Genomic DNA, 12,498 nt, shown 5'->3' with positions numbered 1-12,498 from the left:
CTGCTCCACATAATTGGAGAGTATCTAGAGGCACTTTTCCAGGTGGATTATAAAGTGCTGTTTAGAGTAAGGAACGCAAAGGTGAAAGTATTCCACTCCGCGAGTACGGACGTTGAGAAGATGAGCCACCTGTCCGACGGTGTCTAACGAACCCCCTACACAAGCAGATCATGCTAAGAGTAGCCCAGATAAATCTACAGTATTGGAACCATTAAAGGGATCCAAAGCAAACGTTACAATATATTCTGCAGCATAAGATACAGCAACCATGATTAAACTGGAGCAGGCGGGAGGAGAAAACAGGCACATCTCTGCAGTTTACAAGATGCACGACGGATGATCCCCGCTAGAATAACTGTAACTCCAGATCCACTGGTGTCATGAACATCCGTCCATATTTCTATTTCCTATTGATAATCTACAGAAGGTCAAGAATATCTAATAAAATTTTCATGATAATCAAGTATGTCATCAATCTATAAGTCATTTGGCATTTTTTTATAAAAGTAAATAAGAATTTTCCAAATTTCCAATTAATTTCAAAAAATTCTTAAAAAATATTCTTGATTCATTCTAAAAAAACTATTTGATGGATGGCACCCATCAGTCATTAAAATGGTGTGCAATAAGGATAGCTCTCCTAGTAACGGACATACTTGATAATTTTCTAGACGAAATAAACCAGAAATCCCGCCTTATTGACAAGCAACCTTCTTCATCTACCTCGTTGACACTGGCACCAGAGAAGAGTCACATCAAGAGAGACCTTCAAGCAATTGAATACTACAATCAAATTTTTCCAGAAGGTAAAATGAGTTGCACCTGCCCAGTATCAGGACAACGACCCACTAAAGCTTGTCCTATCCATCAACCATCTTATCTAGCTGGCCAAGAAACACGAAAGACTGCTGCAATTGGAGGTCAAGAGGCGCAAACTCAAGAAAAGGTAGTACTTTGAATTCCAAATTAATTACAACAAGCTTAAAAGAGGTTATAACACATATGCCTTACCCAAGGCGTCATTCACGCCTTAGTGTTATAATTAACGAATTTTGATAGCTCCTGCTAAGATCTCACTCAGGACCCGAATTATCTCTCTACGTTCCTGCACAAATCCCAGCCCCAACTAACAATCAAGATTTTCGTTGCATGAAGCCTTGCAGCTTCTCCGTTCAGGATAAGCTTGACAGTGGATAACTTGATGCCAAATGCTGGTTCTAGTCCACCCATTGTAGAGCCACACCCTTGACGAGCCAGCTTGTCAAGATCCTCATTACCAACTATGTTCGACCCCGCCCCACATTCTGTTGTTGCCAATAAAATGTCTGGAACATGATCGTTATTTTTCTAAGATGTTGAACCAGTTCCTAATCGGGTAACACCCAGTTTTTAGTCCAATCTTCTGCAGATTACGAAATAGAGCGTTTGGATGTGAATTCTTGTCCCAGAGCGCCTATGAGCTGAAAAAGCCATATGTTCAATATATGCTGCTCTAGAACAACAACCTTGCTGTTGAGGATGCCACCAGGTCCTGCAACGTTCTCAAGCCCGTAGTATCCCCGCACATCGTTCAAGGAAGTGCAGTACTACGCAATCCCTTCGTTTGTACTTTCGACGAAAAAATTTATCCGCTTCTCATCAGTTCGCCCCACCGATTATTGTAACCTTATGGATAGCTTGGTAGCCTTGAATGCTAATGCAGACATAGCCGCTACCGACCAAGCCCCTCTTTGCCGCTTCGGTTTTCCCATAGCCACAGAGGCGCCGAACAACCCTATCCTTTCAACCTTGGTACAACACGAGGATTAACATTTGCGCGAAAGTTGATTACTTCCGGGAGGGGGAAGTCTTGCTTTGGCTTTAGCGGGGTCAGGTGTGCTGACAGAAAAGGCCTGCTTCCGCTTGTTCGTGAAAGGGCGGGTCCAGGTTAATCAGGCCTATGCAGAATCGATGTTGCAGTATGGAAAGCCTCTCTAATTCCCCGCAGCTGTTTTGTCCAAACCACATTGGCGCCACCCCCCTCCTCTTTTTTTCTTGTTATAGATTTAAGCCAAAACATCCCAGAAATCTGATAATTTAGGTTTACGATGAAGTAGTAATTCTGACCCCTCTACTACTTCCTATCGTAGGTAGGAAGTCAAACACAAAGAATTTTATTTAATCAATCAAAATTTAAATTATTATATTCCAACTTATTGCAATGTGTGCTTTTTTCGAGCTTTGGTAGGTAGTCCTTATCCCCATGGGAAACGGAGTCGAGCGGACATAGCCCTGAACTGAGTGGTGTCGGGAGGCTCTCTAATCATTATCCAGGGCAAGTGAGCTCTCGAAAACGCCTATCTAGCAATCTTGTCGGCTGGCTACCTGAGGTTCCTAGTCTTTGATCACAATTCAGTCTACCAAGGGGTCCAGGGGTTTTGAAGACCCAAGGATTGGACGAGCGTGTCCTTATCCATGCTTGAGGCAACGAGATGCAGGCTACCAGACTCTTGGGTATCTCTTCATATGGGACTTTGCTGAGCTTTATGCCCTCTCAGGTGCAATAGCCGAGAAAGTCCCTGAAAGACTATTCCTCGTTTGCTATGATGTTGAATTCATGGACCACTTGAGAGCGAAATTACCATTTACAACCGCTACCACTGAGTGTCTACCTACCACGTAGCTGAAGAGTTTCGCATTAGTACCTCGTTGGCGGTCGTTGATGCTTCGCTGTTTGCAGAGGTTGTTGGGCGTCCGAGCCTTGCCCACATTGCTCCTGCTTGTTTTCTAGTTTGACCTTATTCCGAGGTGGATTGTGTTGAAAAGCGTAAGGTTTAAGAATATGTGTGGCTTTCTGATTTTTGCCATTGATCACGACTTTGGCGAACCTCCGTACCTTCGCTGATTTCCAGTGCGTAGCATTCTTATCGGCCTTGTTCTTTAGGAGGGGGCATGTCAGTGAGTTCATGGTGGGGTACTATGGTTGGTACTCGCCCTGTCCAGTTAGCCTACAATGATTCCCACGCTGGAATCCGCTAGTCCGTCTGCTGCCTTATTGCCGGGAGTCCCTGTTGCTGGTTCTACTACACCGATGCTACGGCCGGCACCGACTATACTACTCTCGACGGCTACTGTCTTCTGTCTGGATTTTTTTTGGGTAATCAGGTGAAGTACATTTACGCACAAAGTGGTGGACTCCTATCTTAGATAGATTACTCTCCTGTTGTGTTTAGGACATTAAGCCGGAACCGCCTAAGCTAAGCAATCATCATCTTTTCTTGCCTTCAGAATACCTAGAGTGTAACCCGCTTCTCTGTTTTACATGTCCTCGCTCTGCAACTATGGCGTCCGGATACACTTGAAACCGATGCCGCTGACGTTTCCCTTTTTTGGAGAAAGAAAAGGTGTTGCAGTATCATCGACCACACCGTTGTAATTAATGCAAACGGGCTACCGTGATTTCCCGATTATGTACAAGAGCATGCGTAGAATGCGCTGACCAGCAACTTCGACTTATAATTGAATATAAGTTTCCGCACTTTGGTGAGAATACCATCCGGTCCTGGTGCTTTTTTGTCCTTCTTGGACAGGGCCACCTGTTCTAATTCCTTTACAGCGTGGCATTCCTCAGTAATCCAGTCCACCAGTACACAGGTAACTACCCGTGACGGAGAATCTGTTCGAGGAGTGTCCATTCGAATGCTCTGGGACTAAAATTTCCTACAACTGGAACTCTCCCCTCCGTGTTTTAAACTTCGTCCTTGAAGACGCTAAACCTATTCCGAAAAGTGGAGATAGACTCGTTAGGTGTAAACCAAGTGCTGAAAACAGTCACCTGGTAACGACTGGAACCGGGAACATGAGTCACATTTTCATTCAGCAGACGTCAGTCAGGATACAGTATTTTTTACACTCGAAAGTCTTCATTTTGTGCCCTGGTCTGCCACATTTGTAACACAAAATGCTTCAGTCCTGCTCTTTGCAAACCCCTGCTATATACTTGCAGCCCCAGCACTTAGAGCAGTGGTTTGGAATTGCCCTTTGCTTTATCCTACAAATGATCCATCCGATCCTTATTTCTCCACAATGAGGAAGTTGATTCACTGTCTTCTTGGAGACAATGACCAAGTTTTATCCTCTGGAGCTCTTAAATGTAACTGCTACCTTGAGATTATTCACATTTGGGTAGTTCGTTTTTTTGTTTCCGTCACCTCTACCATGTTATCGAGACAATGCAGATCCCTTATTTCGAGGTTGCAAATGGGTGGGTTCTCGGCTGGAAGCCACTGCTTTATTGCCTAGAATGATCTGGACTGTCAGGCAAAACGCAATTTTTTTGTCAGTCGTCGACCCAAGCGCGACAATTATATTCACAAAATAGTCAGTTCTACATGCTGGAATCATCGCGGAAGAAAGCCGACATTCTAAGGACCAAGCAGAACGTACATAGTAAAAATCGGTCTTCATGTTTCTCTTGTTAAGCCACATTTGAAAAGTTGATCTTACTCGAAGCATTTATTGGCTTTTCGTAGGGAGATACTAAAATATATACTATGCGTGACTTTTCTACCCTATATTAATCGGAAGGAATTGCTTTAGAATCTGCGCCCTTACCAAGCCAAGAACTTTCGGCAAATGACCCTAATTCTGTAGAAATAGTTCAGGAGAATTGAACTGAACTCTAACAGTAATACCCTGACCCCTTTTAATCTGTCTGTCCATCGTACATTTCTGACTTTTGCTAACAATAACGTAATTTATAAAAGACCGTCCTATGTGATCGGCGACAAACAAAGGGGAAGAGCTATCCCAAAATCCAAAAAGAAGAAAATTGGCGAACTGTGACGGTCCGCCCACAAATACCGAGGCTCCATCAAAGTCCTCCATCGACGCGCGCTTGCTTGCCTCTAAGCTAACTAGGATCGGGAAGAGGTAGGAACGGGGGTTTTCTTTAAACACTTCGATCCTTCACGTTACAAAACTGAGGATGATCTTTTGACCATAAACCGAATCTCTTCATGTCATTACGAATGGCGCGCAACGTGGGTCTGATTTTGCTCAGAGCATAGATAGCACACAGACTGTCGCCTTCGCCTGTTCTTATTTAGGATAGCTCATCAATAAATGTCACTATGACAGAATTTCAAACTAAGTAGTCCATCCTTGCGGGACTGCTACGGATGGCGCTATTTACGAGGCGTAACTGGACCAACAAAAGACATGGTGTCCAGTTTTTATTTGATACTTAAATTTTTGATTTTAGTCTCATTTTCCCCTATTTCCTAATTTTTTTCAGCTCCCCCCTTTACCACAACGTCTTACAGCTGGACAAAATACAACAAAATCCCCATCTCGAACTCAGGGTGCACTAAAAATAAGAGGATCGACTAAGACACAATCACCAGGTCAGGTGCAAGCAAGATGCATTTATCAAGCAAATTACCCAATAGCTACCCCGGCTCCAGAAGATGAAGCAAACTCCTCCGCAACTTACGCTCGCAGTCAAGAAGGTGTTCCATCAGGTGGACAAGGTAGATCGGCCGAGTACTCCCAAGGGTTTGCTGATGGATTTTCCCAAGCAAGTGGACAAGCAGGTGTAGGGCAAGTTCTTCCAGACTTTATAGCAGCACTGCTTGGAGGGTCATCAACGTACACTGGTAGCAACCCTGCTTACAGCTCGCCAAGTGCTATAGCTGACAGTCTTAGTCAAAGAAGCCGCCAATATAACACTTTCACTGTTCCAAACCAAGGATCCAACCCCTCTCCCTTACCGAATATTCCAACACCTACCCCAGATTCGAAACTTTCGCCCTTTGTGCCCATCCACCAAGGATACCCCTCTGGTAGCAAAAACATAGAACATACGCAGTTTCTAACTATCCCTCAGATGGGAGGCAACCCTTACGGTTCCCCTGGTTTCGTCGAAGCAGGCCAATGTATGCCTGGACAGTATAAATTTGTAGGCTGCCTCTCACTGCCAATGTCACTTACTGAGCTACAAAATCAATGTATCCAACGGCAGGCGGAAATAGAATCTCTAGCAGCCAGTAGAACATATGCTGTTCCTGCGAAACTGAAGGAAAGACCGAATGCCATGGAAAAGGGCACTTACGCAATTCCAGGAGGCCCAATGGCAAATCGAACGTATACTGTATCGGGGCAAAGCTATTTACCATGCAACCAAAGCCCGGGGACTTCATTAGGAAATAGGACGTATACCATTGCAGGATTGGGCAATTCACCATGGCCAACAGATCAAGATCCACCAATGCCAATTGACAACAGGACGTATAATGTTGCAGGACCAGGCCATACGGATCGAAACCTCAACTCAGCTTTATCTACCACAATCAGTGGAATAAGTCGGGTGGTTGCAAATCTACAAAGAACAATTGGTAAGCTGTACACAGTATCAAATTTTAAAGAAGATAAAAATGATTCTTTCACAGATAGTGCAAATGGGGAGTTGCCAACTGATCCTGCAGAGCTGAACCTGTAAGTAACCCAGTTTTTTGGTTTACAAAGTTAGTTTTGAATAGGGTAACTCCCAGCTAGGTGGATATAGATTGATAAACACTGGTAACAAGTGACTGCCTTCAGGTCCTTCACTGGTTATGCTGTTTAGATCCAGCAGGCACGATTCTAAAAAATAAACATCCTTAAACTAAAAGTATAGAATAATGTTCAGTTACAAAACTTGACTCAGGAGGTAATCCCGGAGAAGCTAAGCAACATATGACATATGTTTGCTCTCCTACGGATTAATGGACTTTACCAAATCGCCATTAATTCGGAGAAGGAGTCAAGCACAGTCAAACGAAAGATAAACACCAACAAAATACAGGTTCTCAGTCTGGCGAACCATCACACTTTTCCTACTTGAGTAGCGTTGTTTTCACCGATGGTGGCACCGAACTTAATGTTGCCCGAAGTATTAGTAGAAACTTCGTCAACGAACGGACTGGCAGAAACAGGCCATACACTGATAAAGGACGACAATTTAATTACCAGTTATGCCATCCAATGGAGCTTTTTATTCCAGGATGGCCAAAAAACTAAATTGCGCAGAACGGTGGTGAAAGAGTTAAAGATCCTTGGAAAATTGTGCGGGAGTTGAAGCACTTTACCAGGAACCGCCAGCGAAAGTGCGTAGAAGTGACTGACCCACAATTCGCTACAAAAGGATTAATGGCAACTGTATATACCTGTTTGACATGATTTCATAGCAGGGCGTATATAATGGGTGACATCTCATTCAAATCAGTTCCTGTCTTTCATTTTTCCAAGAAAATGGGAATCAAAACAATAATAATAATAATCGTTGGCGCACCAATCAAATGATCAATGAATCAAAAAATGTTTGACATTTGTACCCATTAAAATCCACATCCTCACTCTGCTCCATCCCCTTGGAAAGTATTACATCATGGGGTGGAATAAGCTCGCTCTCACTAGGTCTTTTTCTTCTATTCCCCTTTCTATTAAAATTAGCCGACCCTTCTAGTAAAATGATAAAGGAGCTTAAGAAGAAGAAGAGGTGGAAAGATACAAGTTCAGAGTCTTAGTAAAGTATCCAACCTAAACCTAAGGCGGCCATCCACGTTGCGGTAGGCCTCTCAGACACGCGTGAACAGTCCGCCAACTAAAATCACGCCCGACTCCCCGCCTACTCTTTGGAACCACCATCAGGTATTACATCACGGGGCGGAATTAACTTAATTTAGCTAGCTTTCGTTGCGTCTACCCGCGGCATTTGCAACCGCGCCTTCCTTAACTCTTCCGCCGTTTGCAGTTTACTTTGGGTCGTTGCGATCATGAGGTTGACCACATCTCACTCCTACTGGAAAGCTACTATTCTGCGGCCAAAATTTTCCGGTGATAGCATTTCACCGAAAGTCTTCTCTAAGTTCCTCCTTTCGTTCTCGAACTTCGGGCATTGTTATCTAATTATTGATCTCTCCCTTTCGGTTTTTTACGGTTTCGATAAAGGAGAGATGGATTTGGTGTTATATATGTTCGTCATCTCATCTGCCAAAATGTCAATCGCCACCACTCTTGAGACGACGCATCATTTGGGACTGTTCGGAAGGAAAAACGCATCCTTAAGGCATTTCTTATGTATACCGCACTCACGTTATGTACGCTGTCGGTATCTGTCATGTGACCTGTGAGACCGCTTGCATGCTATGAGTTACATCGTTTTATCGGGAACTTAAGGCTAGGGGAGGCGTGTGATTTTTTTTTCATCAAATATAGTCATGTATCAATCAATCAATCAATCATTAAAGGTGTCAATTAATACTTTCCGAAACCTGTATTTGTTTTGTAATTGGTTACAAAATGGAAGGGGTACGGAAGTCCGCAAAGAGTCAGTTACTTCAAGGACCTGTCCCGAAACTACCCAGCACAAATATCTGAAAAGACACGATTATATAAGCAAAACACAAAACGTTTTATCCCTGAAGAGTTTACCTTTCGTTTTCTCGACTTGTTTTTTATTATGCTTCTTCAGTATTATAGCAGATACCAGAAAAATCAGTTCTACTCGCTTCCCAGGGATTATTATTATTCTTTTAAGGCAAAGTCACACCGCATCCTTAAAGCCTATAATAGTTAGAAATTTTAGTGTATTCCCTACTTACAAATTTTACAAATTGGCATCTGGTATTAAGTATTATCCTAGATACCTCCACCTCCGCGTTAAAACGGTGCTTTAGATGCCTTGGCTTTGGTCACATTGCGAAGTCATGCACTAACCCAAATGACAGGTCAAAGCAATGCAGGAGATGCGGAGTGGAAGGCCACATCAGCAAGGACTGCGGAGCTGACCCAAATTGTCTGCTGTGCAAAGGAAAGGAGGGTGTGGACCATCGGCACATTGCGGGCAGCAGCAGGTGCCCAGAATACAGGAGAGCCCTTAGCACAAATCGCAGATGAGGTTGATACAAATCAACCTCAACCACTGCGAGGCGGCGCAGGATCTACTCGCGCAAACCATCCGCGAGAAAAACATCGATGTGGCCATACTAAGCGAACCATACCGAAACCGCGGTGGTAGCGTTTGGGTCAAAGACCAAACGGGCCAAGCAGCGCTGTGGACTTGTGGAGAACAAGCCTTCCAGGAAATAATGGAGCACCCGGAGGAGGGCTTCATCAGAGCGAAGGTGAAGGGCATCCACATCTACAGCTGCTATGCTCCACCCAGCGCTACACTCGTCGAGTATGAGCGGATGCTTGCTGCTCTTGTTTTGGATGCAAGAAACCGTTGGCCGATCATAATAGGAGGCGATTTCAATGCGTGGGCTCTTGAATGGGGCAGCCGGATAACTAATGTCAGGGGACGTGTTCTCCTCGAAGCATTCGCGGAGCTGGACGTGGTACTGGCGAATGTTGGGTCTTCGTACACTTCCCGGGGTAGGGGGCCTGGGGTCTATAGTGGACCTGACATACGTGAGTGCCACTTTAGCCAGTAGAATCGCTTGGCATGTCAGTGAGGACTATACTCACAGCGACCACCAGGCAATCTGCATAGAGATCAAGGGCGGATCGAGCTCGAAAAAGAGTTTTCGCAAAATGCCGGGTGGTATGCTTGGCTGGACAGTGAAAGCGTTCGAGGGGGACACGTTTTCCGCGGTGCTCAAATCCGACATATCCCTGAATGGTACGGCTGGAGAGAAAGCCACCCAGATCACTCGATGGGTGACGGAAGCATGCGATGCTACTATGCCCAGAAGGCGATTGCTCCCCAGTAGGCAACCCAACTACTGGTGGAACAACGAAATCGCAAGTTTGCGAGCCGCATGTTTTCGGGCAAGGAGGCTTTGCCAGAGGCTCAGGGGAAACCCGGTGGCGACGGTCGAAAGGATGCACACAAGCAATTGCGTGGCCGCCTAAAAGAAGCCATTCGGAGGAGCAAAAAGAACTGCTTCAAACAGCTGTGCGACCATGCCGACATAAACCCTTGGGGCGAGGCTTACAGAGTGGTGATGAAAAGGCTACGGAAATCACCCCAGGTGACCTGCCCGCGCCTCCTGAAACAGATTGTTACCACTCTGTTCCTTCACCACGAAAATAGGAGAAGGCAAATTTTTGTCCAGCTAAATGACGGCATAATACCGCCTGTAACTGTGGAGGAGCTGCGGGAAATATGTGGTAGGTTCGGTGACACCAAGGCCCCAGGATTGGATGGCATCCCCAACCGAGCTTTGAAACTGGCAGTGAAGACTAGGCCCGACCTTTTCGTCAAGACCTTCGAGGCGTGCCTAAAAGAAGGAATATTCCCTGCCCAGTGGAAAAAGCAAAAGTTGGTGTTGCTTCCGAAGCCTGGCAAGCCACCTGGAAACCCAGCGTCGTACCGTCCTATCTGCCTGTTGGATACAATGGGGAAGATGATGGAGAGAGTCATCTACAACAGACTCCTGCCCATCGTCGAAGCCAGCAATGGTTTGTCGGAACGCCAGTTTGGTTTCCGACGCGCCCATTCTACGGTGGACGCAATTGGCATGGTGGTAAACTTGGCAAAAGGTGCACTGATTTCTGGCGGCTGCTGTGCTGTGGTGGCGTTGGATGTCAAAAACGCATTCAACTCGGCCAACTGGAATAGAATTAAAGGGACGTTGGCTGACATAGGTGTCCCCGGATACTTAGCGAATTTGGTGGAAAACTACCACTCAGGGAGGACTCTCTGGTACGGGACGGATGAGGGCCCCAAAGAGTACATTGTCACAGCCGGGGTACCACAGGGATCGGTACTTGGTCCCCTGTTGTGGAATATCATGTATAATGGGGTGCTTGCTCTTCCCGTCCCAGAGGGGACTACGATTGTCGGCTTTGCTGATGACCTAGCTGTGGTTGTTGCAGCAAAACACCCAGAAGATGTGGAGGTTTACGCAACAGAAACAGTGAGAGCGGTAAAGTCCTGGCTAGAAAAGGCCGGGCTGACCTTGGCGGACGCGAAAACGGAAGCGGTCTTAATAACGAAACGCAGGAAAAATAACACTGTAAAAGTGGAGGTCGGTGGACATACGGTCGTATCAAAGCCGGCTATCAAATACCTGGGGGTAATAATTGACACCAAATTGAGTTTTAGGGAACACCTAGAGGATGCATGCCAAAAGGCAGCCAGTGCCACCACGACACTTGCAAAAATGTTGCCAAATATTGGTGGGCCGAAACATTGCCGGAGGTTGGTGCTAGCGGGAGTGGTGCGCTCCATTCTGCTCTACTCGTCGCCTGTGTGGGCAGAGGCGCTTGCAAACTCTCAGAGACGGAAGCAGTTGAACTCGGTTTACCGGCGGATGGCTTTGAGGGTTTGCAGTGCTTTTAGAACCACATCAGATGAGGCAGTATTGGTGGTGGCAGGCATGATCCTGGTTGACATTCTGGCCAAAGAAATGAGTGTCCTGTACAATGCAAGACGTACGGAGGGGCATGCACAGCGTAGAAGTGCGGCAAGGTCAGAGTCGCTTGATCTCTGGCAACACAGATGGGACGAGTCTGCGAAAGGTCGGTGGACGCACAGGCTCATTCCCAACATTAGGGTGTGGCTTAAGCGAAAACACGGGGAGACCAACTACCACATTACCCAGTTCCTCACGGGACACGGTGGTTGCTACAGGCAGTATCTGCACCGCTTTGGGTTGGATGATTTTCGGAACTGTCCCAGATGCGATGGCATACCGGAGGATCCAGAGCATGTGATGTTTCACTGCCCACGATTTGCGATGGAGAGAAGGAGCTTAAACCAGGTGCTGGGCAGGAGCGGGACCCCGAAGAGGTTGGTTACTGAGATGCTGGAGTCCGAGGAGAAGTGGCTTGCGGTTAGCTCCGCAATCATCCAAATGCAGGAGGAGTTGCTGAAGGAACAAAGAAGGAGGAAAGCTGCAAATAGGAGAAGGATGAGTGCCTAAGAGCAACCTACCCCGCGAAGTAATACCTCAATGGTGGTCCCGCGGGGCTGGGGCTGGAGAGACCGTCGGTGGTTTTTAGTGGGTGTGAATCCCACACGCGCCCGCTGTTGTTCCGCCGTTCGGGCGGCGGAGTTGCGGCAGACGTGTCTTTCTAAGATTTTCCACCTCCGTGTACGCACAAAAAAAAAAAAAAAGAGATACCTCCACCTATTTTACACAAGTGCAGGACACTGTGCCAGAACGTGTATAGAGGTTTTATGACACTTCGCACAGAACCTGCAGGCAGGGTCCATAGATATCCCTAGTTTCCCGAGGTGAGAGTTTAGCCCGCAGTGACCAGTGAGAATTTCCACCATGATTCGGAGGTTCTTCTTGGTGAGGTTGGGTTCGTATCCCCCAATAAGCATCCTGGACTGCTCAATTCCTGGTAGACCTGTCCAGTATAGTTCCCTCAACCATTTTAATATCATAGCTATGAATCTCACAGAAGGGTTCTGATCCATGTAAAGATGTCCCTGCTCCCTCCTTGGCTAGTTTGTCCGCTACTTCACTGCTTTCCAACCCAACATGGCCTAGAACTCACAGTATCCTGACCTTATTGAAAGAGCCG

General features: G+C 46.2%; 1 protein-coding gene across 1 annotated transcript; it reads left to right on the top strand.

Moving 5' to 3' along the window:
• Positions 1-442: 442 nt before the first annotated feature.
• Positions 443-6,478, top strand: LOC119656969. The gene is made up of 4 exons (XM_038063696.1): positions 443-806; positions 885-946; positions 5,276-6,374; positions 6,429-6,478. The coding sequence occupies exons 1-4, from the start codon at positions 590-592 to the stop codon at positions 6,476-6,478; spliced, it is 1,428 nt and encodes a 475-aa protein (XP_037919624.1). The 5' UTR covers positions 443-589.
• Positions 6,479-12,498: the final 6,020 nt, after the last annotated feature.

The sequence above is a fragment of the Hermetia illucens genome, chromosome 5 (genome assembly GCF_905115235.1).
Source record: "Hermetia illucens chromosome 5, iHerIll2.2.curated.20191125, whole genome shotgun sequence".
In the NCBI taxonomy this organism is placed as follows: domain Eukaryota; kingdom Metazoa; phylum Arthropoda; class Insecta; order Diptera; family Stratiomyidae; genus Hermetia; species Hermetia illucens.
Note: the sequence above shows the minus strand (reverse complement) of the source record. Positions and strands in the feature narration are given on the sequence as shown.

Bases quoted from the DNA above. Each gene is read 5' to 3' on its own strand.
- LOC119656969 (XM_038063696.1), top strand. From the start codon at position 590: ATGGATGGCACCCATCAGTCATTAAAATGGTGTGCAATAAGGATAGCT. The intron at 807-884 runs GTAAAATGAGTT...CATCTTATCTAG, and splicing joins CAATCAAATTTTTCCAGAAG to CTGGCCAAGAAACACGAAAG. The intron at 947-5,275 runs GTAGTACTTTGA...AATTTTTTTCAG, and splicing joins AGGCGCAAACTCAAGAAAAG to CTCCCCCCTTTACCACAACG.